The sequence below is a fragment of the Planococcus citri genome, chromosome 5, assembly GCF_950023065.1.
Source record: "Planococcus citri chromosome 5, ihPlaCitr1.1, whole genome shotgun sequence".
In the NCBI taxonomy this organism is placed as follows: Eukaryota; Metazoa; Arthropoda; class Insecta; order Hemiptera; family Pseudococcidae; genus Planococcus; species Planococcus citri.
In genome coordinates, this window is record NC_088681.1 from 63,148,739 (window position 1) to 63,172,999 (window position 24,261).

At 34.2% G+C, this 24,261-nt stretch overlaps 3 protein-coding genes across 3 annotated transcripts; all 3 read right to left on the reverse strand.

Moving 5' to 3' along the window:
* Positions 1–2,481: 2,481 nt before the first annotated feature.
* LOC135848855 (uncharacterized) lies at positions 2,482–8,713 on the reverse strand. The gene is made up of 3 exons (XM_065368923.1): positions 8,045–8,713; positions 2,858–4,043; positions 2,482–2,765 (listed from the first exon to the last, which is right to left on the reverse strand). The coding sequence occupies exons 2-3, from the start codon at positions 4,029–4,031 to the stop codon at positions 2,680–2,682; spliced, it is 1,260 nt and encodes a 419-aa protein (XP_065224995.1). The 5' UTR covers positions 4,032–4,043; positions 8,045–8,713; the 3' UTR covers positions 2,482–2,679.
* Positions 8,714–8,903: 190 nt separating this feature from the next.
* Positions 8,904–18,240, reverse strand: LOC135848854 (uncharacterized). Its single transcript, XM_065368922.1, has 4 exons — positions 17,582–18,240; positions 12,121–13,306; positions 11,901–12,034; positions 8,904–9,089 (listed from the first exon to the last, which is right to left on the reverse strand). Exons 2-3 carry the CDS (start codon positions 13,292–13,294, stop codon positions 11,949–11,951), a joined length of 1,260 nt encoding a protein of 419 aa, XP_065224994.1. The 5' UTR covers positions 13,295–13,306; positions 17,582–18,240; the 3' UTR covers positions 8,904–9,089; positions 11,901–11,948.
* Positions 18,241–18,594: 354 nt separating this feature from the next.
* LOC135848853 (uncharacterized) lies at positions 18,595–24,081 on the reverse strand. The gene is made up of 4 exons (XM_065368921.1): positions 23,949–24,081; positions 22,226–23,411; positions 21,996–22,137; positions 18,595–18,769 (listed from the first exon to the last, which is right to left on the reverse strand). Exons 2-3 carry the CDS (start codon positions 23,397–23,399, stop codon positions 22,025–22,027), a joined length of 1,287 nt encoding a protein of 428 aa, XP_065224993.1. The 5' UTR covers positions 23,400–23,411; positions 23,949–24,081; the 3' UTR covers positions 18,595–18,769; positions 21,996–22,024.
* Positions 24,082–24,261: the final 180 nt, after the last annotated feature.

Sequence of the window (24,261 nt, forward strand, 5' to 3'; positions counted from 1 at the left end):
ATCCGTGACTGGGTATATTTGGTATTCTGACCAGTTTGAGCTCTGGTACTTACCAGAGCTGAATATGGTTTACGCTACCCGCTTATCGGTATCTGGTTAAAATACTGGTCTAACCTGCTAGTAGCTGGGATCGAGTTGATTCGGGTACAGATAGTCGCATATAGCAACATTGCGAGCACAACTGACAACCCCATTGTTTTTGCACTTGGTCTGCACACGCACCCTAAAACTTGATAATGCTTAAGTGAGAGGAGTTACGCTTTGATACATGTTGTTCGTATGTGTGATTGATGTTTGATTGTTTGACAGTGATTGATGACAATGATGACGTCATGCGGGTACCCCGCTATGCATACAACATGCTCCCAAGTCCCATGCTACAATGTGAACTGGTGTGACATTTTTTCAACTCGCTACCAGCTACTTGGGAGCAGCGGGAATTTACAGTATGGGTACAGTAGTTACCCGCTGTTAGCATGGACCGTTTTCAGCTCTAGTACTCACCTAAATTCTTATAGGGATGCAAATGTAAAATTGGATTTTGGTTTCGGGTTGCAAATGTGTTTGAAAATTGAAGTTTCTGAATAACTAGTTTTGAGTCTGAGAAAAACACTCTGATTTTGTGTTTACTTTTTTTCTCATTTAGCTTTAGCTGATTCAAAATTCAGATGGTGATTGTTGATTTGTGCTCATTCTCTTCCTGTTACAAAGCCCTGCCTACCTTGTGTACAAAATGTCCAAATCTCGCCTTCTGTCAGAAATAGCAAAATAGCTCGGCGGCCTCAGTGTTTACCTTTTGCCAAAAATTGACAAAAAGTTCTTGCTTTTTACCAAACTGCTAAAAAAATTGACTTTTTGTCCTAAATATGCCAAAAATTGCCAAGTAGGTGTGTATTAGTATTTTTGCTGTTTTGCTATAAAAATTGATAAATTTAAAATTGCTTGAAAGTCTCACTTTTTTTGTGGCAAAAATTGCCAAAATAAGGTTTGCCTTTTGCTAAAAATGTCAATATCTTGTTGTTTTGTTTTGCCAAAAAATGTCTAAAATTGTAAAAAGGGTCTTGCTTTATTACCAAAAAGTTACAAAATGGTTTCACTTTTCTGATAAAAAGTTGAAAACAGTGTCATTTTTTTAGAAAATAATATGTAAGTACAGTGAGTTCCGCTTAATGTGTTGTCAGTTAATAGAGAAATAGAAATTCGCTTAATAGAGTTGAAATGGGTTGAAACGGAACGTTTGCATCATTTTACATGCAAGTTTTATCGCTGATAATAGTGAAAATGAGCATTGCACTCGGTTAATAGAGTGGACTAATCTTTAAAAGTTGGTGAAAATCATGAATTTCAGCAAAATTTGACAAAAATTGGATGAAAAAATGTTGAAAACGTGTTAAAATTAGTGAAAATTGGCAAGAGATGGTGAAATTTTTGTAAAAATTTATAAAAATTGTAAATAAAGGTGTTCGAAGGGTATTAAAAGACTAACTGTAGCTAAAAAACAGAAAATTATTGAAATCACCTTTAAAAAACATCAAAAAGTGATGAAACTTCAACAAAATTTGGAATTTTGCATTTTTTTCCGCATTGGTTATTAGAGTTTTTCGCTTAATAGAGTTGAACATGCTTTGGACCAACGCGCCCACATTAAGCGGAACTCACTGTATCTAATTGCCAAAAAGTCTAGCTTTGTCAAAGTTTTAATCAACTTTCATTACCATATCTATTAGATTTCAATTTGAAATATTTATTGTTTAATTTTTTTTTTTTACATTTTCTATTGAAATGTTCTGGTTTTTTAGTGATTTTTTTTCTATACTTATTTAAGTAAATGTTTTGTTCACATCTTGTAACTTCTTTGGTTACTTTTTGGCTACTTTTACAAGCTTTTTTGGTAACTCAAGTTATTTATTCATTTTTCAACTTGAGTACAAGCCCTTAAATTTGAAAACTCGCCATTAGTTCTCAAGCGATGCAGAGTCCAAAATTCCAAAATGCCTTCGAACCTATTTTTTTTTTAAATTATGAAAGTATACTTACTTAGTTTTTTTTTTATCAAACAATTCTCGTATGCCCGAAGGAAGCGATAACCTATAGATATAATTTTGTTTGTTTATCATTTCTACGCAAAAAACTAACTCTTTTGGTTCATATTTTATGATTCCATGCGTACCCTATTCCTGTTATCTTATTTTGCAAAATTTCATACTTATTAACTTACTTGATTAATTATTGCGTAATCAACATTCTAATACAGATAACAAAATACGAAAACTGTGCCAATTTTTCACCTAGTTTTAAGCCTCATATTTTACCTTGCTGATTAGGTAGATGTTTCCTAATGAGGTATACATGTGCATATATAGAATTTCCCATTGATAAGCGCCTCGGTTGATGATGGCAAAAGGTGCAATCAAAATATTCATCGTAATTTCTGACGCATGAACAGGAATGATAGTAAAGTCGAATAAATCATTACATTAGTAAATAGGTAACTTAATTTATTTGCAGACAAACACAAACTTGCAATATGATACATATGTTTTTGATTTACTAAGTATTTACGTATCTTGCACAATCTCTTGTAACATTTTTAAGACATAAGCTCAACTTGATTAACCTTTCCAAGCACCTATGTATTTGTGGAATTGAGAGTGACGTGAAATGAGATGGTGAGGTATATTATTTCTGGACTCCATTACCGTTTACTTGTTGGAGTCCATTTCCATTCAGTGATTCTATTGGCTTCCTTTCGAACGTGGACTTATCTGTAAAATTAATTCAGTCATTTATTTCATAGTTAAAAAATCCAATGCTTTGGTCTAAAGTCAACTACTTACACGTATAGATACCTACGTACCTTTTTTAGCAAAATGTTCGAACCATTTAGTAGCTATTTTTAAGTACTCTTTTTGCTGAATCGTCTCGTGCAGAGCAGTTGCGTCGTATTCGTCATTTTTGAAAATCTCGTCTATTTTTACCGGATCATCCGGGTCACTTACGACGATAGGTAAAACAGAGGTCATTACAACAAAGCAGAACGCAAATCTACTCTCAATATCCTTCTTCAAGTCTTCCATTTCGTACGTAGAATAATCGAAATTGGCTAATACTTTATTCAGAGTCTCCAAATAAATGGAGCACAATAAATCGAAATACTTTTCGTATACTTCATATCGCATACTGGTTATCGTGAAGTATAACAAATCCATAGCCGGATTGGTCCAACGACAGACCTGGAAATCTAGCATTTTGACTTTCTTAACGATACCAAATTTATCGTACTTGAACATAACGTTATTAGTCCAATAATCGCCGTGATTTAATACATTGAACGAGCAGGTCTTTGGAACGATATCGGCGAGCGCTTCAACCCAGTCGATGCTCTTGAAGAATTCTATCTTATCAGCGTATTTGGAACGAATGGCAGGCTCGAGGAATTCGAAAAATTGCGTCAATCCGGCTACAAATTTTTTCCTCGCTTCTTCATTGTCGTTTTCTAAATTGTAAAAAGGCTCTTTGCGAATAACCTCGGGTAGACCTTTGGTCTTCTCTAAATGCACCGATAAACCGTGGAACTTTGCTAGACTTCTCAATGCGTAAGCACAGTGTTGAAAATCTAATTGCTGTGTACGGTTTCCGGTCTTGTATCCGGTCTGAGTAAGGTCTTTTAAAAACAGCGAGTGTTTTTCATCAACGCAGTAACATCTGGCGGTGAAGTAATCGTCTTCGAAAGCGTATATTTGAGGAAGGATCTCCGTGTACATGACGAGTTCTTTGGTGAAAAGACCCCATTTGGAACCCATCTCGTACATCGGAGAGTCTGAAGGAACTTTGACGAATAGAATTCTGGTTTGAGGTTGGCCATTTTTCAAGAAATCGATGGTCAATCTGTACACTTCGCTCATGTAATTGTTTCCGGCTTTGATGATGTTAGCTTTCAAGTTCCATTTTAGTTGGGTTATTTCCAATGCTGAGTCGGCGTTTTTTGAGTTCAGTATTTTCAAGACGACGTCTTCGTTGACGACGTTCATTTTGAGGTGTTTCTGAAAAAATTACATGCGATGATTAGTTAAGAATGGAATTAGTAGGAATAATTATAGAATGAATTGGCTGGGCTTAATTTCGATGATGTGGGTTAGGGTGGTCCTTAACTACATGGTAAAAAAAAATGTGCGATTTTTTCCGCTCCCACCCCCTAAAGTGGTGACCTCGGGTGAGAAAATAATTCCCTATTTTTTATTTTTTCCATTTTCGAAAAATTCGGACTGCGGTGGGCCCCTCAATTTTCAAAAATTTGAAAAAACCCTAATTCAAAGAAAAATTTTTGAAATTTCAAAATCTCGAGTTCCATCATCTCTAGAAGGTCCTTTTTGAGTAAAAAAGCCTCTCATGGCGATTTTAGCCCCCTCCCATGAAAACCAAGCTGACCCCCCCCCCCCCCAATAGCTGAAATTCGTATATTATGTGAGATGTCCTAAAATTGGTTGTTATTGGTCTTTCCTCCTTCCAACCCCACAAAGTGGTGTCCTTTGGTTGAAAAATAATTCCCTATTTTTTATTTTTTCCATTTTCAAAAAATTCGGGTTGCGGTGGGCCCCTCAATTTTCAAAAATTTGGAAAAAATCCAATTCAAAGAAAAATTTTTAAAATTTCAAAATTTCGAGTTCCATCGTCTCTAAAAGGTCCCTTGTGAGTAAAATAGACTCTCATGACGATTTTAGCCCCCTCCCATGAAAACCAAGCTAACCCCACCAGAATAACTGAAATTTGTAGTTTGGCTTTTCTGGTAGGGTCAGCTTGGTTTTCATGGGAGGGGGCTAAAATCGTCATGAGAGTCTATTTTACTCACAAGGGACCTTTTAGAGACGATGGAACTCGAAATTTTGAAATTTTAAAAATTTTTCTTTGAATTGGATTTTTTCCAAATTTTTGAAAATTGAGGGGCCCACCGCAACCCGAATTTTTTGAAAATGGAAAAAATAAAAAATGGGGAATTATTTTCTAACCAAAGGACACCACTTTGTGGGGTTGGAAGGAGGGTAGACCAAAAACAACCAACTTTAGGACATCTCACATAATATACGAATTCCAGCTATTGTGGGGGGTCAGCTTGGTTTTCATGGGAGGGGGCTAAAATCGCCATGAGAGGCTTTTTTACTCAAAAAGGACCTTCTAGAGATGATGGAACTCAAGATTTTGAAATTTCAAAAATTTTTCTTTGAATTAGGTTTTTTTTTAAATTTTTGGAAATTGAGGGGCCCACCGCAGTCCGAATTTTTCGAAAATGGAAAAAATAAAAAATAGGGAATTATTTTCTCACCCGAGGTCACCACTTTAGGGGGTGGGAGCGGAAAAAATCCCAACTTCAAAAATAAGGACCACCCTAATGTGGGTACATGGGTATTGGGTACTCGAAAAATTCTGAGTTCATTGAACTGTGCTATAGAAATTTTTTCAATGTCAGTTTGCCAATTATTCGCTGCCAGACCAGGGTCTTTTTCATGTTTACTTCGTGATTAAAGGACGTGTTTGAGAATTTGATGAATATGACGGATTTTTCGAGGTGTTTGGATGTTTTTTAGCGGTTCGGGTACAATTAGGGGTAACAGGAGAGAGGGACGATGTAAAAAAATCTAAAAAAGTTGTCGATAGTCTGTAGAATAATTAATCAACTTGCGTAGAATCTCGTTAACAAATTTTCAACCCCCCTCCCCCAACCCACTTCCTCTAATTCCATCTACATACATACTTATTAAACGTGAATTTTTGTTGCTAATTTTTAATATACAATTTTTCTGATCAGAAATTGGAAATAGAAAATGTAAATTTATACTCATATGGTAAAGCCAGCTCTTGGAATTATGAAGCAAAATAATTTCAAAGTAGATAAGTTTTCTTCATTATAATTTTCACTAACTGGTTAAGTTTTCCGTTAGTTATAATTTTTCAATAACAACTTTCAATTTTTCCCTAAAAAGCATTCATTTGCGTTGAAATGTTAGGGTTTGAAAGGAAAGAAGGTGAAGGAGTGACTATTGAAACACTCTTCACGAAACGATATGGTTAAAAATGGCCAAAAAATGTCAAATAAAAGCATGTGTTTCCAAAACGCACTAAGTCCATTTTCAAAGATTCTGAGGTTGCAAGGCCACTGATTTTTTGATATGTTGTGCCCAAGGGTCTTGGCTACAACATATCGAAAAATCAGCCAATTTGGGCCATTTCTACGTTTCCAAATTGTACAAAGTACCATGAATTTCTTTTCAATATTTTTTTGGACTTAGTGCGTTTTGGAAACACATGCTTCATAATACTTACTTGAACTTGAAAATAAACCAGTGACTGATTTGAATTTTGTCATTTTTTAGACATTTTCAACGATTTTAATGCTTTTGAACTTATTTTATCAACAGTGATTTTAATGCTTTCACTTCTGTTTATCTAAAAGAACTTTCAGTGATGTTTTGTTCCGTTTTTATGGATTTTTGTTAAATTTGATTATTTCTTGTTGATTGGCAGCATTTTAACGATGTTTAAACAATTTCCTCCATATTTTGTCCAATTTCACTACAATTTCTTCTGTTTTTGATTACTTTTGATTCTTTTTATTTCCTCTATTTCTTACAAAATCTTTTGATCTCATTTTTATATCCCTTTTAAAAGCAATGATTTTATACAGTTTCTGGTAATTTTTATCAATTTTGATGCTTTTTTCGTGCTTTTACATCATTCAACATTTTTTCGTGCCTATTCGACTAATTTTACTAAAAATTTTTTCATTTTTTTGATTTTTAGTGATATTAGTGCTTTTTTTTGCGTTTTTAACTAATTTTGACAATCACATGTTCTTATGTTTAATGATTTTCTCAAATTTATTTTCTTCGTGTTTTGAGGTGAACTCTTGGTAAAGGTAATTAAATGGTATTCACAAATACATAGAGAATTAAATGTAACAGATCTGTACACTCATGCTCTAATTTTAAGTATGAATACATATTGTAATATGTCAAAATTGTCAAATTTACGTGATATTCTTTTACCAACAGTAAACAGAAGATTAAAACCTAAACTAATTCAAGACCTATTATAAAATATGACGTAAGTTTGTAGTTTGTGATAGTACTTTGTGTACTGATACAGTAAATAAATATGATGATGATGATTTTTTTTTTGCAAAAATATGGAAAAATAATGAAAAATTCAATCGTAAGTACACATTGATATGTTTCTAGTTTTAATTTTCTTATTCCCCCCCCCCCCTTAAAGATGTTATTGAGCCAACTACTCGTATTTCGTCATTTTTCTCCATCCCAAAAATAAGAATCCGAAAATACGATAGGTACCTTCTTGGTTGCTCCGTTGCTCGTATTGAAAATGAATCTAAAGACAAAAGTGACTGGAAAACTGGAACTATTTGTATGGCCAAAGGGAGCCATCTATACAAAGTTTCTGAATTTCTTGATTTTTTTGTTCATTTTTCAAATTTCAACGTGAACATTGCGATTTCGAAAACTTTTCTCGATCCCTTAATTTTTCCTCGCGAAGAAGCTGAAAATTTGATTTTTTTAAAAACCAAACTTCCTATCTATTTTGATGTGATGCAACCGCACTTTTTGTTCCTAAAATAACCAAAAGTGATCCAATTAAATTATCAAAATTCACTTTCATTTGAGGATATATCACGACCTCAAGTGTTGCTGTTGGCAAAGTTTCAAAAATTGTACCTGTAATTGTTGAAGTTCTGATCAAATTCTTTTACTATTTTGATGCTATAAACTTAGTAGACTGTCCTGTATACTCATGCATCTCATTGAAAAAATTTTTAAATGTTGCATCATAACCAGGCGTTTCTTCTTTTTTTTTTGCTGGTGTAGGTATTGTTGTTTTGACGTACGAATCAAACCCAAAATTGACTTTACGCCAGGTATGAATGATTGAAAGTTTGCTTTTCGATTTTGAGAATGATTGATACTTTAGATGGTAAAAAAACGCGATGCCTTTTATGAATAGAAATAGTTAATAGGTAATTCAATAATGTACTCACTTTGATCTCAGCTGAACACGTTTCGCGGGTAGATAAGTTTTAACGAGGTACCTACAGTTAACTATACTATAACAAATTAGCCTGAAATACGTCAACCGAATGTACGTAATAAGTAATAACGTACTACTTATATTATTATTCACTTGAGATGGTCGCGGTCGTGGTGCGGATGCGGCAGCAATGTCAATTCTTATCATTAAGTTGTTTTGAAGTTTGAAAATTTTCGTTTTATTATGAAATTTGTCTAAGTGTAATTTTTTTCCTTTCTCAATAGTTTAGAGGTTACGATGCCAAAGGTATGTACATACAAGTGAACGGAAACACACGATTAAAAATTGTCGAAGTGAGCTTTGCAAGGATTGCAGTAGCACAGACATAAATACAACACGAGTATACGATGCTGATTTGATTATTTTTACCAACTCGAGTACCTATTGAGAAAAATGCGTACAAAAGTAACCTCATGAAGTGCTCGAGCAATTTCCATTTCCTATTGCTGCTAAATAAATATGTTTCACTTTGATCTACGATCGTAACGCTGATCTAACTATATAGAGCGATATTTTAACCTTGCAATGCCATACTTGTGGCATTTAAGGGACTAAATCCGAAATTGGGAAATTCCTCGCGAATAATCGTAGTTTCCGATAAAACGTCCGCTTTTGAAGTTTGTTTTTTATTTCATTCTCTTCCATAAAAATAATTGCGAATGTTCGGCTGAAATGATTTTTTTTTTGCGTGAGTTTTGGATCTCAAGTCCTGACTGTACTTGATGGTTTGTTACGTCTTAAGGTGTAACGCAAGCTTACCTACTCGTACTTGTACTGATAAAATTATACTTGATCAAGAAACATCGCAATAATTATGTCAATTTTTATATTATAATGTATTTCATCATTGTGCTCAGTATTGATATTATGAGAATGAAGATGATTTATTATTTACGCTAGGATTTATTGCTCTGGCTCCTGGCGTGTGCGCATTTCACAATTCTTCGTCTTCATTTTTTTACCTTCTGGTTCGTTTTGTCCGGTGTTGAGGAAACCTTGAAAAAAAAACCACAATTTTTTTCAGTCTTGGAGCAGAAAAACTCACCCCCGGTCATAAAATGTCTAAAATTGTTGTGAAAAATTATAAATTGATCAAAGAATTGACGTTGAATGTGACAGTGAGAATGTACGTACTGAGAATTGTTCAGGGTTTTTTAGAACTTATGTGTTGAAAAATATTCAGCTCCCCAAAAAACAAAAAGTTAAAAAAAATTGTGTTTCGAGTGGTGTCATTATCTCAGTTGGTGAGAGGGGGAGGAAGGTGACGAGGAAACAAATCAGAAATTTCTAGTTCTTTTATTATTGGAGGAGGGGTGTATGATTGTTGTATGACTGTATGTACATATTGTCGAAATGATTGCCATTTTCATTCTATTCGAGGAGACAGCTTTCATAGTCGGTTACTTCGTTTCGTCAAATTTCTTGATAAAAATTTAAGAATTATTGTAAGGAAAAAATCACAAAAAGTTTGAAATTATCCCATATAATTATTCTGATGTATCGTGTTTTGATTATAAATTGCCAAAAAGTCTCACTTTTCCTTTAAAAAGTTGAAAACACCCCCTTGCTAACATTTTGGTAGAATTAATAAAAAAAACAATTACCTACTTTTTTCCAAAAAAGGCCCAATAGTCTTGTTTTTTTGCTCACTCAAAAATTCGAAAATGCACCATTTTTTTGCCAATTGACCTGTTCTTGCTAAAAGTGTCAACTGTCAAGGTTTCGCTTGTTGCCAAAAATTGGCAAAAATTTTGGCTTTTTAAAAATATTGCCAAACAGGCAAAGATTATAGTTTTTTTTTGTTGCAGAAATAGCAAAAAGTCCTTCTTTGTTCTACAAATTGCTAAGTCTCGTTTTTTCGACGAAAATTACTGGAAAGTAACATTATTTCGCTATGAATAGCCAAAAAGCTCTTCTTTTTGCTAAAATTGTAAAAGTCTTGCTTTTTGCTGTGAATTGGAAAAAAATTTCGCTTTTTCAAAAACGACAAAAGAGTATTTTTTTTTCAACATTCCGAAAAATCTCACATTTTTTCAAGAATTGTCCAAAAGTCTCACTTTTTTGACAGAAATTGCAAAAAAAAAACAGTTCTGCTTTTGGCTAAAATTGCCGGAGTTTTGCTTTTTGACATAGATTCTGGTTTTGCAATAAAATGGTTATTTTTTTCAAGAATTCCTCGAAAGTCAGTTTTTTTTTTCAGAAATCTCTAAAAAGTATGGTTCTTTGCTGAAATTATCGAGGTCTTACTTTTTCCCAAAAATTCTCCCTTTTTCAAAATTTGACAAAATTATGTTGTGTCTTTCAGTAAAATGGCCAAAAATGTAATTTTTTTGCAAACAATTCCAAAAAGCTCACTTTTTTCAAAAATTGTCCAATAGTCTCGCTTGGTTGCCAGAAATCGTCTGAGACCCTTCCTTTGGCTGAAATTGTCAATGTTTTATTCTTATTTCATAATTTTTTTGGTTACTTTTTCGAATTTTTTTGGTTACCTACTCATACTCAGGCTACTTTTTGAAAAAAAATTGAGTACCACCCCTGAAGGGAGGGCGAGGGGAGAGATAGATTTAGAGGTTTTCGCTATTTGATCTCCTGCTGGATACTCCAGATTCATTGGAAATCACGAGGGAGGTCAAAAATGGGATACAAATTGAATTTCTGCCTCTTGTGTTAATTTGATATAATTTTGATGTGTTTATGAGAAAGATATGGGGGATCAATTGCACCTCCTGTCGATCCTCCGGGACAACTTTTTTTTAAATTGGGAGTCCTAAGGAACATTTCTAGCCCTTGTCCTAAAAAAAAACAAGGCCCTACTCACAGAATGGTGGCCATTTTGATTGACTGGTTAGCCAAAATCGCAGATTTTGCGTTCCAACATAGGACTTACACGACATTTTTTAAACCTTACAAGGGTAGATCGAAAGAGCATGCAAAAATTTATCACCTGACAAAATTTCAAGTGCTGAAGTGCCTTTTTCGATTGTTTGGTGAATTTTTGAAAATCAAATTTAGGCCAAAAATGAGGTAAAAAATCAACATTTTACCAAATTGACCTAGAAAGCTGAAATTTGGGATATACCCTATTTTCGACATGCCAAATCGATTGGAAACGGTTTCAACCCGTTTTGAGCAGTTCTAGAGCCTCCAGCAGACTTTTGAAACTCGAAATTTCCACAAAATTTCATCAAATGAAGTTGAAAAGACGAAATTCATTCTGCAAACTAATTTCAATACGCTACGAAGTCAACTGCAGGTGAATTTCAAGTCGTTTTGGAGTCTCCAGCGACTTTTTGAAAATTACTGGAGCTTCTAATAGATTTCTGAAACATGAAATTTCATCAAATGGAGATAATAAGCGGAAATTTACCCTGCAATCCAATTTTAGCACTCTTTGAAGACGATTTCAGGTGGGTTCAAGTGATTTTTAAGCCTCTAGCGACTTATTGAGAATTCCTGGAGTCTCTAGCAGATTTTTGAAGCTTGAAATTTCAACATTCGATTCCCTTTTGTCCACTTCAAAAATTTATATATATCGGTTGGGATACTTTTTTTGTACAGGAAGATGAGGTAGAGAGACAAATCACAAATTTTTGGTCAGTTCATGGAGGATTTGAAGTTTTTGTTTCATTCAATGCGATTCCTAATGTAAGTAGAAATTCCTTGTAACTTGTTAGTAGACATACATAGAATCAACTTGATCAACCTATCTAAGTATCTGTGGAGTTGTAAGTGACGTGAAATGAGATGGTGAGGTGATATTGATCTTACAAGGAGGTGATATTGAATGAAAGGATATTTTGACTTACATAAATTTGGGCCAGTTTAGTTTATATCGATCCTCATTTTCATGAAATTTATTTCTGAACTCCATTTCCGTTTACATGTTGGAGTCCATTTCCATTCAGTGATTCTATTGGTTTCCTTTCGAACGTGGACATATCTGCAAAATTTTATTCATTAATTTATTTTCATAATTAGGAAATTCAATACTTCGACGTGAAACTCAACTATTTACAACGTACGCACCTTTTTTAGCAAAATGTTCGAACCATTTGGCAGCTATCTTCAAATACTCTTTCTGCTTAAACGTCTTATGCAGAGGAGTAGCGTCGAATTCGTTATTTTTGACAACCTCGTGCATATTTACAGGATCATCTGGGTCACTTACGATAATAGGTAAAACACAGCTCATTACAACAAAGCAGAACGCAAATCTACTCTCAATATCCTTCTTCAAGACTTCCATTTCGTACGTAGGATAATCGAATTTAGCTAATACTTTATTCAGAGTCTCCAGATAAATGGAGCACAATAAATCGAAATACTTTTCGTACGTTTCAAATCGCATACTGGTTATCGTGAAGTATATCAAATCGATAGCCGGATTTGACCAACGACAGATTTGGAAATCGAGCATTTTGGCTTTCTTAATGATACCAAATTTATCGTACTTGAACATAATGTTATTAGTCCAATAATCGCCATGATTCAATACATTGAACGAGCTGTTCTCTGGAACGATGTTGGCGACCACCTCGGTCCATTCTATGGTCTTGAAGAATTCTATCTTGTCGGCGTATTTGGACCGGATCGCAGGGTCGAGGAAATCGTAAAATTGCGTCAATCCGGCTAAAAATTGTTTCCGCATTTCTTCATCTTCGTTGTTAAAATTGTAAAAAGGATCTTTGCGAATAACGTCGGGTAAGCCTTTGGTCTTCTCTAAATGCACCGATAAACCGTGGAACTTTGCTAGACATCTCAAAGCGTAAGCACAGTGTTGAAAATCTAATTGCTGTGTACGGTTTCCGGTCTTGTATCCGGTCTGAGTAAGGTCCTTTAAAAACAACGTGTGTTTTTCATCAACGTAGTAATATCTGGCGGTGAAATAATCGTCTTCGAAAGCGTATATTTGAGGTAGGATCTCCGTGTACATGACGAGTTCTTTGGTGAAAACATCCCATTTGGAACCTGCCTCGTACATCGGTGAGTCTGAAGGAACTTTGACGAATAGAATTCTGGTTTGAGGTTGGCCATTTTTCAAGTAATCTATGGTCAATCTGTACACTTCGCTCATGTAGTTGTCTCCTGCTTTTATGATGTTGCCTTGTATGTGCCACTTGAGTTGGGTCATTTCGGCTGCTGAGTCGGCGTTCTTTGATTTCAGTATTTTCAAGACGACGTCTTCGTTGACGACGTTCATTTTGATGCGTTTCTGAAAAAAATTACACACGATGATTAATTGGTATGTAGTTGTACATTTTAAGTGAAGAATAATTGTAGGGTAAATTGCCTGGGTTTAATTTCGATGGTGCGGGTACTGGGTACTAGAAACCAGTATTTAATTTAATTTTTTTTTTTTTGTTTGCTAGCAGATTCAGAATTCATTGAACCGTGCTGGTAATTTTTTCAATGTCAGTTTGTTCATTATTTGCAGCCAGACTAAGGTCTGTTTGATTGTTTACTTCGTAATTAAAGGATGTATTCGAGAATTTAATGAATATAGCGTGTTTGTTGAAGTGTTGGAATGTTTATAGCGGTTCGAATTCAATTCGGTGTAAAAGGAGAGAGAGACGATAGACAAAAATCGATAAAAGTTGACGATAATCTGTAGAATAATATTCATGAACGTGCGTGGAATCTCGTAAATACCATATTTTTAACCCCCCCCCCCGGCCACCTGTATAATTTTCTCTTATTCCATCAATTTTTGTTCCGAATTCTTCTTTTTACCAATTCGTAATCCAATTTTTTCCAACGTGAAGAAATACTTAACGAATTCTATCAAGTTTTTTTTGATGTTTTTGTTATTCTTTGATCAGAAATTGAAAAAAAATTTATAGTAAAGTCTACAAATCCCGGAATAATAGGATAAAATTGTGAATCACGGATTGGTCCTGCCTCGAATTCTTACCCCCCCCCCCTGATATACTCCCAGTCTGCCGGTGGGGTGTTTACCAAACAATACGTATATTCTTTTGATGCCCTAACCCTCCATGTGAACTCATGGCCGAGTGGTTAGGGTATTTAGGTAGGAATAGGAATATTGTAGGGACCCAGGTTCGAATCCCCATGAGGTAGGTAGGTAGGTGACGGATTTTTCATTGGAAATATTGGCTAGGTATATGCTTTGGAGTGGGTACATGACGATAGTGCAAAAATAAAGAAGATTGAACCCTCTCTTACCCCTCATTTTTTTTTTGGGTGTTCATAATTTTTAGATTATTACACCCTACGTTAGATTAGATCGAATTTGTCAAGTTGTGTTTTTTAACAAGAGTAATAAATTTTTCTATTTCGGAGGGGCTGTCAGGAATGGAGAGAGAGTTTTCATCTATTTGTAGAGATAATCGATCTTGGTGTAATTGGGGACAATAGAATAGTAGGTGTTGAACAGATATGGGTTCAGAAGAGCAAAATTGACATGATGGTTTAGGGGCTTTTAGGTAAAGATGGTTATGTGTGATTTTGGTGTGTCCAATTCTCAGCCTTGTCAAAATAACTTCTTCAAGTCTATTTAAGTGGGAGAGGTTTTTCCAAGGATGAACTGATTTTTTATGTTGGAAGAGCTTGTTGGTTGTTTGTTGTGACCAGAAATTTTGCCAATTCATGTATATATTTTGATTGAGAAAAGATTTGATGTCGTCAGCTGTGATTATGGTAAGGGGGGAAAGAGTATATAGTTGCAGATTTTGTATAATTATCAACAATTTCGTTTCCAGTGATTCCAATGTGGCTGGGAACATACATAAACTGAATAATAAAGTGGGAAATAGTTTTTTAAGAATATTTTGAACTATAGGGTGTTCAGAAAATAGGTTTTGTATAGAAATCAATGAACTTAAGGAATCGCTCTGGATCAAAAAATGTTTGTTATCTGGTTCAGAGGCGAGTGTATCACAGAGGCAGTGATACAAGTAGATAGCAGTGAGTTCAGCAGAGTAAATAGATGAACAGTTTGGGAGTTTGAAATTTGAAATTTCACCATTTATAGAGTATGCATATCCAGAATGATGATTTGGTATTTTTGATCCATCTGTGAAACAGAGGTTGAATTCAGGATATTTTGATACAAGTTCCAGATAGTTATTTTCAATTACTAATGAGGAATGAATTTTCTTTGAATAATTATTCAAATAGTAGTCAATTTGGGGAGGTTTAAGCAGCCATGGAGGGTAGGATATTGGTTTTTGAACGAGAGTTTTGGGGTCTATTTGAAGGTTGGTTAATGTTCTAATAAAATCAGAGATAGATAGCTGTGCTTCTAAATGTTCAAAAAGCTGAGGGTTGGGTAGGTAAATTGAATATTGGAGTGGGTGAGAATGATTGGTTGAAGCTGTTGTGATGAATTTATTTGTTATTAAAGTTCTTCTGAAGTTTGGAGGTAATTCTGCTGCTTCACAGTATGATAATATCATTAGTAAAAATTACCTTAACATGAGTAATTTTCACTTTTAATGATATAAAAATTATTACCTACTTTAAAATGAGTAATCTTTACACAATTGGTTTATGTAATTTTTATTATCATGCTTTGGTAAAAATTATTAAAACAAAATGATTTTTACTATTGGATACCTACCTATAGCAAAATTTATTGAAATGATAATTTTACTATAAGGTTACAGTAAAAATTATTATTGTAACTGAACAGTTAGAAATACTGAGTTTTGAAACAAATCTCATCATATTATGTGTTTTTGAATGGGATCTGGTTATTGTGCTAAAATAGTTGACATTTTTGTAAAAATTACCCATATTTTTTTCTTATAATTTAGAGGCAATGGGAATTCTGAACATATTTGAAGATTTAATAATTTTAGAATGAATGACAAAATATTCTGAAAATTGATTTGAAATTTTGTAAATTTAAAGACAATAGAAATTTTTAAAAAAATATATGAAATTTTTTTCATTTAGAGACACTGAGAATTCAAAAAATTGATTAAAAGTTCTGTAATTTGTAGATAATGTGAACTTGAAAACAGATATGAAATATGTCAATATGAAGACAATAAAAATTCTGAAAAATTATTCAAAATTTGGTCATTTAGAGGCAATGTGAATTATAAAAATTGATTCAAAATTTCATTTGTAACTCGCAATCAGCAGCAATACAAAATTTTGAAAAGTTACTTATTTAAAATTTTATTATTTTGAGACGTTGAGAATTCTGAAAATTCATTGAAAACTTTTAAGAAATTGTAGAAATGCGGAATTTGGGAAATCGATTCGAAATTTTGTAAATTTCAAAATAATGCAAACTATGAAAAACAACTAAAAATTACTTAATTTAGAGGCAATGCAAGCTTAGAAATTATTCTGAAATTTTGTAATTTGGAAGATATGAAAAACTGAAAAACAATTATTATTTAGAAGCAATGAGATTTTCGAAAATTATTATTTCTCATCACTGTGATGCATCAAGTTTTTAGTTTTTTTTCCCCAAATCATTTTAACAAGTTTTCAACACATTCTCATGCAATTTTGCACCAAATTTTACTGGGATTATGTCAGTTTTTTGTGAGGTAGGCCACGAAAAGTTTTCATCATTGCTCCTATAAAGTTTCGTTCACTTGAAATTTTGTGTCAACTTTCAATTTGAAAAAAAAAAAATTCTCTCAATTATGTCGAACGGTTTAAGGTTTAATATCAAGGAATGAGAGAGGAGAGAGGGAGGTGGTGATGGTGAATGATTTTTTTACGAATCGAAGTTAATTTGATCATGACTCGACTGAAAGTTGGTTTTATCAAGTTGTAAGCGGGATCAAAGAAAGAAAAGGACAAAAAGGGGAATTTTCTCATTGTTCCATTTTCCAGAAGAGCTCTAAAATATGAAAAAGTCCTAGATAAGATTATTAATGAATGCTAACTTTTAAAAATTATTGGAAATTTCGCATTTAAAAAAAAAAAAAAAAAAGAACAAATGGCTCGGAGAATCTCAAATCAATTTTTATTTGGAAGATGGAAGAGGGAGTAGAAAAAGGTAAATAAAATTCCCACTGGGCCCATTTTTTGGCATTCGCTGGTCTGATTAGAAAACTTGCAGTGAACATTTCAGTCCAGTAGTCCAGAAATGGTTTGGGGTTCAATTGTTTTGCAAAAATAGGGGGAAATGGTGAAAAATTCAATCGCGCACGTGAGTGATTTTCTAGTTTTAATTTGCTCATCTGTTTCTAAAGCTTGCTATTGAGTAAACTACGTATTTCGTAATTTTTGTTATGTTTTTTTTCTCCCCCCCCCCCCCCCCCCAAAAAAAAAGAGAATCTAGAGAACCATTTTTTGAGAAAAAAAAATCATAAGTACCATACTTTCGTGGTTGTTCATTGAAAATGGGCCTACAGCGATGGAAACCGTATAAATGAAAAGTTTGCTTTTCGATTTTGAGAACGACTGATAATTTGGATAGTAAAAAAATGGAATGCTTTATTTTATGAATAAAAATAGGTATGTAGTTAATAGTATCTAAGTAATTCAAAAGTCTACTTACTTTGATCTCACGTCAGCTGAACACTTTTCGCAAAAAATTCAACTACCAGTTATAGCCTAAGTACAATAAAACGACTCGAATATCCGCACTAAACCGTCTCAACACATCATTTGATGGCACACTCGACGTGTTTTTCCGAAAATACGCGAATTTATTGCACGCGATTTCGCACTCTCGCATATATTTTATTTTTGTGGGTAAATGGGTAGGTACGTAAGGTTGGTAATAACGAGATAGTTAACTATTTAACAAATTTAGCCTGAAATACGTCAACCGAATGTAATAACGTACTACGTACCTATATAAATTATTGTTCAGATGGTCGCGGTCATGGTGCGGATGCGGCAGCAGCGTTAATTCTTATCATTAAGTTGTTTTGTTGTTCGAAAATTTTCACATCATAATGAATTTGTCTATGAAGTGTAGTACTCGTATGTGGTCGACTGATGGGCGATTTTTTTTCCTCCCTCGATAGTTGAAAAATTACGATGCCAAAGTGAACGGAAATATACGATTAAAAAAATTGTTAAAGTGAGCCTCGCAGGGATGACAGTGGCATAGACATAAACACGACAAGCGTAGGTATACGATGCTGATTTGGTGATTTTACTGACTCGAGTACCGAACAATGCGCACAAAAGTAACCTAATGAAGTGCTCGAGCAATTTCCATTTCCTATACCTGCTAAATGAATAATATGTTTCACCTTGATACCTTGATCTACTGATCGTAACGCTTGATCTAACTATAGAGCTATATGTATTTTGAATCTGAAATTGGGAAATTCCTCTGCTTGCGATAAAACGTCCGCTTTTGAAGTTTGTTTTTTATTTCGTTCTTTTCCATGAAAATATACTTACTATTATTGCTAATGTTTGGCTAAAATGATTTGTGCGAGCTTTTGATCCTAAGTTCTGACTGTAATGGTTTGTTGCGTCTCGAGGTGTAACGCAAGCTCACCTACTTATACGTTCTTGTACTGATAAAATACTTGATCAACATACATCGCAATGTTATGTCAATTTTTATATCATGTATTTCAACATTGTGGTCAATAATGGATAATTTATTATTTATGCTGGGATTTATTGGTCTAGAAAAAATACTGCTCCTGGCGTGTGTGCATTTCACAAATTCTTCGTATTTATTTTTCACTTTCTGGTTCCTTTTGTCCAGTGTTGAGGAAACCTTGAAAAAAAAAAACACAATTTTTTTACTCTTGAGGCAGAAGAAACGGTCACCTCGGTCATAAAATGTTTAAATTGTCGTGCAAAATCATAAATTGATCAAAGCATTAACGTTGCATTTGACCCAGTATTGACAGTCTTTGAAAATATTACCCACTCGTACAAATTATGAAATTATACCTACTGAAAATTATTCAGAATTTTTCAAAACTTGTGTTGAAAAATATTCAGCTCTCCAAAACACAAAAATTTCGAAAGGTGTCATTTTTTACGTTGGTGAGAGGGGGTAGGGTGTACATTTTCCTAGAAAACCGGGAAAAGTCAGGGGATTTGGTGGGTCTGGAAAAATCAGAGAATTTTGGAACTTTTAGCGCGTATTTCTTACTCAAAAGTCTATGTTTTTGAATTATTCAAATACCCAATTAATGAAATATGATAAATTTTGAGATTTTTTTCACAGAGTTACAGCTTCATATGAACTTGAGTTGAGCACACAGTGGTGTTCGAAAAAAAAAGGGCACAATTGTAGACGTATTAAGTAACGATATTTGGCGCTCATGACGTTCGAAAAAAACTCCCCCCCCCATTCTCTCCCAATCACATATGTAATTCATTTTTGAGGAGTCTGGAAAACCAGGAAAAGTCAGGGAAAATCATTATGGAACAAGGCTGGACATAAATGACTTTTTTCCAAAAAAGCTGTAAAAAGTTTCAGTTTTTCCACAAAAAAAATTGCGAAAAACCAATTTTTTTACCAATAATTACCAAAGAAGTCTGGTTTTTTTCTAAAACTGTCAAAGTATTTCTTTTTGCCAAAAATCTTCATAAATTTCTGTTTTTTAACAAATTGGCCAAAATTTTTGTTTTTAGAAAAATGGCCAAAGATGATCGTTTGGTTTTTTGTTTTTTTTGCAGATAATACTTAGCCATAGGTAAGTTTTTCTTTATTTCGCAAATTGTCCAAGTCTCGGTTTTTCGACAAAGATTGCTGGAAGGTATAACATTGTTTTGCTAGAAACAGTCGAAAAATTCTTACTTTTGCAAAAATTGTAGAAGTCTTGCTTTTTCAAAAATGACAAAAAGTGTTTTTTTTCGCAAAAAATTCCAAAGTGTCGCATTTTTCCAAAAATTGTTTCTCAGTAAAACGACCAGAAATGTTGTTTTTTTACAAACAATTCCAAAAAACTTCACTTTTTTCAAAAATTCTCTATTAATCTCGCTTTTTGCCAGAAATGAAATCAATTGCAAGAATTCTGGTTTTTTTTTGCCAAACGATTGTAAAATAGGTAGTCTAACTGTTCAAAATTATAAACCAGAAACATTTCAATTTGATTTTTTCTGTGCTTTTTTTCTGATCATTTTTGTCTACGTAAAAATGGTTTACTCTTGTTTTTTCACTTTTTTGTTTATTTTTCGAGTTTTTCTGATTACTAAAGTTACTTTTTTTTTGATAAAAATTGAGTACGACCCTTTTAGGGAGGGCGAGGGGAGAGACAGATATTGAATTTTTCGCTCTTTGATCTCCTGCAGGAGGCTCCAGATTCGTTCGAAATCATCACCAGTCGACTAGGAAGTTCTATAATTTAATGGGATACAAATTGAATTTCGGGCTGTTATGTTAATTCGATATAGAATTTTGATTTTTTTTTTCATGAGAAATACTTACAAGGGAACCTCTTGAGGTGTCACACTTCGATTTGAACGGGACCGCGATTTTTGGAAAGAGCATAGTGTAAAGCCCCCAAAACCAAATTTTCAGCTGCCCAAGTTCATTTTTCGATTTTTGGCGAATGTTTGAAAATTCAAAATTGACTGTTTTTGACGATTTATGCCTTTTTTTAAAAAGTACGTACTTGATCAATGAAAATGGTCAAAATAAGTCCCAAAACTAATATTAATTACCCAAATCCAAATTTCACCATTTCCAGCCATTGTAGAGCCCCCAGCGCGATTTTTCAATTTCTCCAGAGTTTTGAATTTGCTCCAGAAGGCGTGAATATGAAGTTGGGCAGCTAAAAATCGAGTTGTGTGTTATACTCGATCTGTTTAACGAGTTTATCTACATTTGAGCCGATTTTGGAAGTGACACCTCAAGAGTGGTTTTTTGACCAGCTTTTTTCAAAAATAAAAAATCAAAAGACAACCGTTTGTGAGGAAATTTTTGAAAATCGCTGTATTTCTTCAAGAACTAAACCGGAGCGCAAATTCCACCATTTCCAGCCGTTTTGGAGCGAGAGTGACACCTCAAAAAACCACTCTTGAGGTGTCAATCTCAAAATCGGCTCAAATGTGGATAAACTCGTTAAACAGGTCGAGTGTAATATAAAACCCGATTTTTAGCTGTCCAACTTCATATTCACGCCTTCTGGAGCAAATTCAAAATTCTGGAGAAATTGAAAAATCGCACTGGAGGCTCCAGAATGGCTGGAAATTGTAAAATTTGGATTTGGGGGGTTAGTTTTGGACAAAATACAGCGATTCGCGTGAATTTCGAAAATTTCCACACAAACGGGAAACTTTTGATTTTTTAATTTTGAAAAAAGCTGGTCAAAAAGAAAGCCACTTTTGAGGTGTCACTCTCAAAATCGGCTCAAATGTGGATAAACCCTTTAAACAGTTTGAGTGTAATATACAACTCGATTTTTAGCTGTCCAACTTCATATTCACTCCTTCTGGAGCAAATTCAAAATTCTAGAGAAATTGAAAAATCGCGCTGGAGGCTTCAGAATGGCTGGAAATGGGGAAATTTGGATTTGGGTAATTAATATTAGTTTTGGGATTTATTTTGACCATTTTTATTGATCAAGTAACGTACTTTTAAAAAAAAGCATAAATCGCCAAAAACAGTCAATTTTGAATTTTCAAAAATTCGCCAAAAATCGAAAAATGAACTTGGGCAGCTGAAAATTTGGTTTTGGGGGTTATAGATTATACTCATTCCAAAAATCGCAGTCCCGTTTAAATCGGAGTGTGACACCTCAAGAGGTTCCCTTGTTAGGCCAAATTTGAATTTTCAAAAATTCACCAAAAACCGAATAATGGATTTGAGCATTTGAAATTGTAGCAAGTTGTGTATTTTGGGGTCCTTCTTCGATTCCCTTTTGTCCCTCTCTAAGTATCTTTGTAGTTGAGAGTGATATAAAATGAGGTGGTGAGGTGATCTTAGGACGAGGGGAGCGTAAATGAAGGGATAAAAACTTGATAGTATGGTGGATATTCTGACTTACCTACATATACTTGCCCCAGTTTACTTCATTTATGTATCCTCATTTTCATGAAATTTATTTCTAGGTTGATTTCCGTGTACAGTATGTTGGTGTGCATTTCCACTCAGTGATTCTATTGGTTTCGTTTCGAACTTGGACATATCTGCGAATTTTATTCAGTTATTTACAATATTTAGGAAATTCAATTCTTCGTCGTGAGAGTTGACTATTTACAACGTACGTGTACGTACCTTTTTTAGCAAAATGTTCGAACCATTTGGTAGCTATCTTCAAATACTCTTTGTGCTTTAGCGTCTCATGCAGAGCAGTTGCGTCGGATTCGTTATTTTTGAAAACCTCGTTTATATTTACCGGAATATCTGGGTCACTTACCATGATAGGTAAAATACAGCTAATTACAACAAAGCAGAACGCAAATCTACTCTCAATATCCTTCTTCAAGTCTTCCATTTCGTACGTGGGATAATCGAATTTAGCTAATATGTTATTCAGAGTCTCCAGATAAATGGAGCACAATAAATCGAAATACTGTTCGTATGTTTCGTATCGCATACTGGTGATCGTGAAGTATATCAAATCGTTAGCCGGATTGGACCAACGACATAGTTGGAAGTCGAGCATTTTGGCTTTCTTAATGATACCAAATTTATCGTACTTGAACATAACGTTATTAGTCCAATAATCGCCGTGATTCAACACGTTGAACGAGCTGTTCTCTGGAACGATATCGGCGACCACCTCGGTCCATTCTATGGTCTTGAAGAATTCTATCTTGTCGGCGTATTTGGACCGGATCGCAGGGTCGAGGAAATCGTAAAATTGCGTCAGTCCGGCGAAAATTTGTTTCCTCGTATCTTCATCGTCGTTGTGAAAATTGTAAAAAAGATCTTTGAGAATAACCTCGGGTAAACCTTTGGTCTTCTCTAAATGCACCGATAAACCGTGGAACTTTGCTAGACATCTCAAAGCGTAAGCACAGTGTTGAAAATCTAATTGCTGTGTACGGTTTCCAGTCTTGTATCCGGTCTGACTAAGGTCTTTTAAAAACAACGTGTGCTTTTCATCAACGTGGTAATATCTGGCGGTGAAGTAATCGTCTTCGAAAGCGTATATTTGAGGAAGGATCTCCGTGTACATGACGAGTTCTTTGGTGAAAACATCCCATTTGGAACCTGCCTCGTACATCGGAGAGTTTGAAGGAACTTTGACGAATAGAATTCTGGTTTGAGGTTGACAATTTTTCAGGTAATCTATGGTCAATCTGTACACTTCGCTCATGTGGTTGTTTCCGGCTTTTATGATGTTGCCTTTTATGTGCCATTTTAGTAAGGTTATTTTGGATGCTGCGTTGGCGTTTTTTGAGGTCAGTATTTTCAAGACGACGTCTTCGTTGACGACGTTCATTTTGATGCGTTTCTATAAATGTTACACGCGATGATTAGTTGAACATTAAGTGAGGAAGAATTTTAGGCTAATTTTCAATTGTCTGAGCTTAATTCGATTAAGAGTGATTCAACCAAAAAGAAATCACTTGAAGCATGTGTTTCCAAAACGCACCAAGTCCATTTTCGAAGATTCTGAGGTTGCAAGGCCATCTAGCATAAAGTTGCAGCCCAAAATGGCTGATTTTTTGATATGTTGTGCCCAAAAATCAGCCAATTTGGGCCATTTCTACGTTTCCAAATTGTACTAAGTACCATGAAATTCTTATCAATATTTTTTTGGACTTATTGCGTTTTGGAAACACATGCTTCACTTTCATTCGATGAGATATCCCACCTTAGTTGCTTTTGACTACGTTTGAAAAATTGTACCAGTTTGTTATTGTTAAAGTTCTGGTGAAATTTTTTGAATGTTTGATTTTCAATTGAGAACGACTGATGATTTAGAAAGTAAAAAAATGCAATGCCTTTTACGACTATACGTAAACACTTAGTTGATAGGCTTACTTACTTTGATCTCAGCTGAACACTTTTCGCAAAAAATTCAACTACGAGTATTCTATAGATAAAACGACTCGAATATACGTACTAAACCGTCTCAAAACATCATTTGATGGCACACTCGACATGATTTTCCAAAAATATGCGAATTTATTGCACGCCATTTTTGCACTCGATACAATCATGCGAATTCCCATATACTTTTATGGGTTGATGTTGATGGGTTAGTAGGTAAGGTATAGCGAGGTAGTTAACTATTTAACAAATTTTGCCTGAAATACGTCAACGTAGTGTAATAACGTACTTTGTTGTTTGAAAATTTT

What these genes read in the sequence shown, in the direction of transcription:
- LOC135848853 (XM_065368921.1), bottom strand. Translation starts at nt 23,399, where the DNA reads ATGAACGTCGTCAACGAAGACGTCGTCTTGAAAATACTGACCTCAAAA. An exon ending in CGAACATTTTGCTAAAAAAG is followed by an intron (nt 22,138 to 22,225) that starts GTACGTACACGT and finishes TAAAATTCGCAG; the next exon opens with ATATGTCCAAGTTCGAAACG.
- LOC135848854 (XM_065368922.1), bottom strand. Translation starts at nt 13,294, where the DNA reads ATGAACGTCGTCAACGAAGACGTCGTCTTGAAAATACTGAAATCAAAG. An exon ending in CGAACATTTTGCTAAAAAAG is followed by an intron (nt 12,035 to 12,120) that starts GTGCGTACGTTG and finishes AAAATTTTGCAG; the next exon opens with ATATGTCCACGTTCGAAAGG.
- LOC135848855 (XM_065368923.1), bottom strand. Translation starts at nt 4,031, where the DNA reads ATGAACGTCGTCAACGAAGACGTCGTCTTGAAAATACTGAACTCAAAA. An exon ending in CGAACATTTTGCTAAAAAAG is followed by an intron (nt 2,766 to 2,857) that starts GTACGTAGGTAT and finishes TTAATTTTACAG; the next exon opens with ATAAGTCCACGTTCGAAAGG.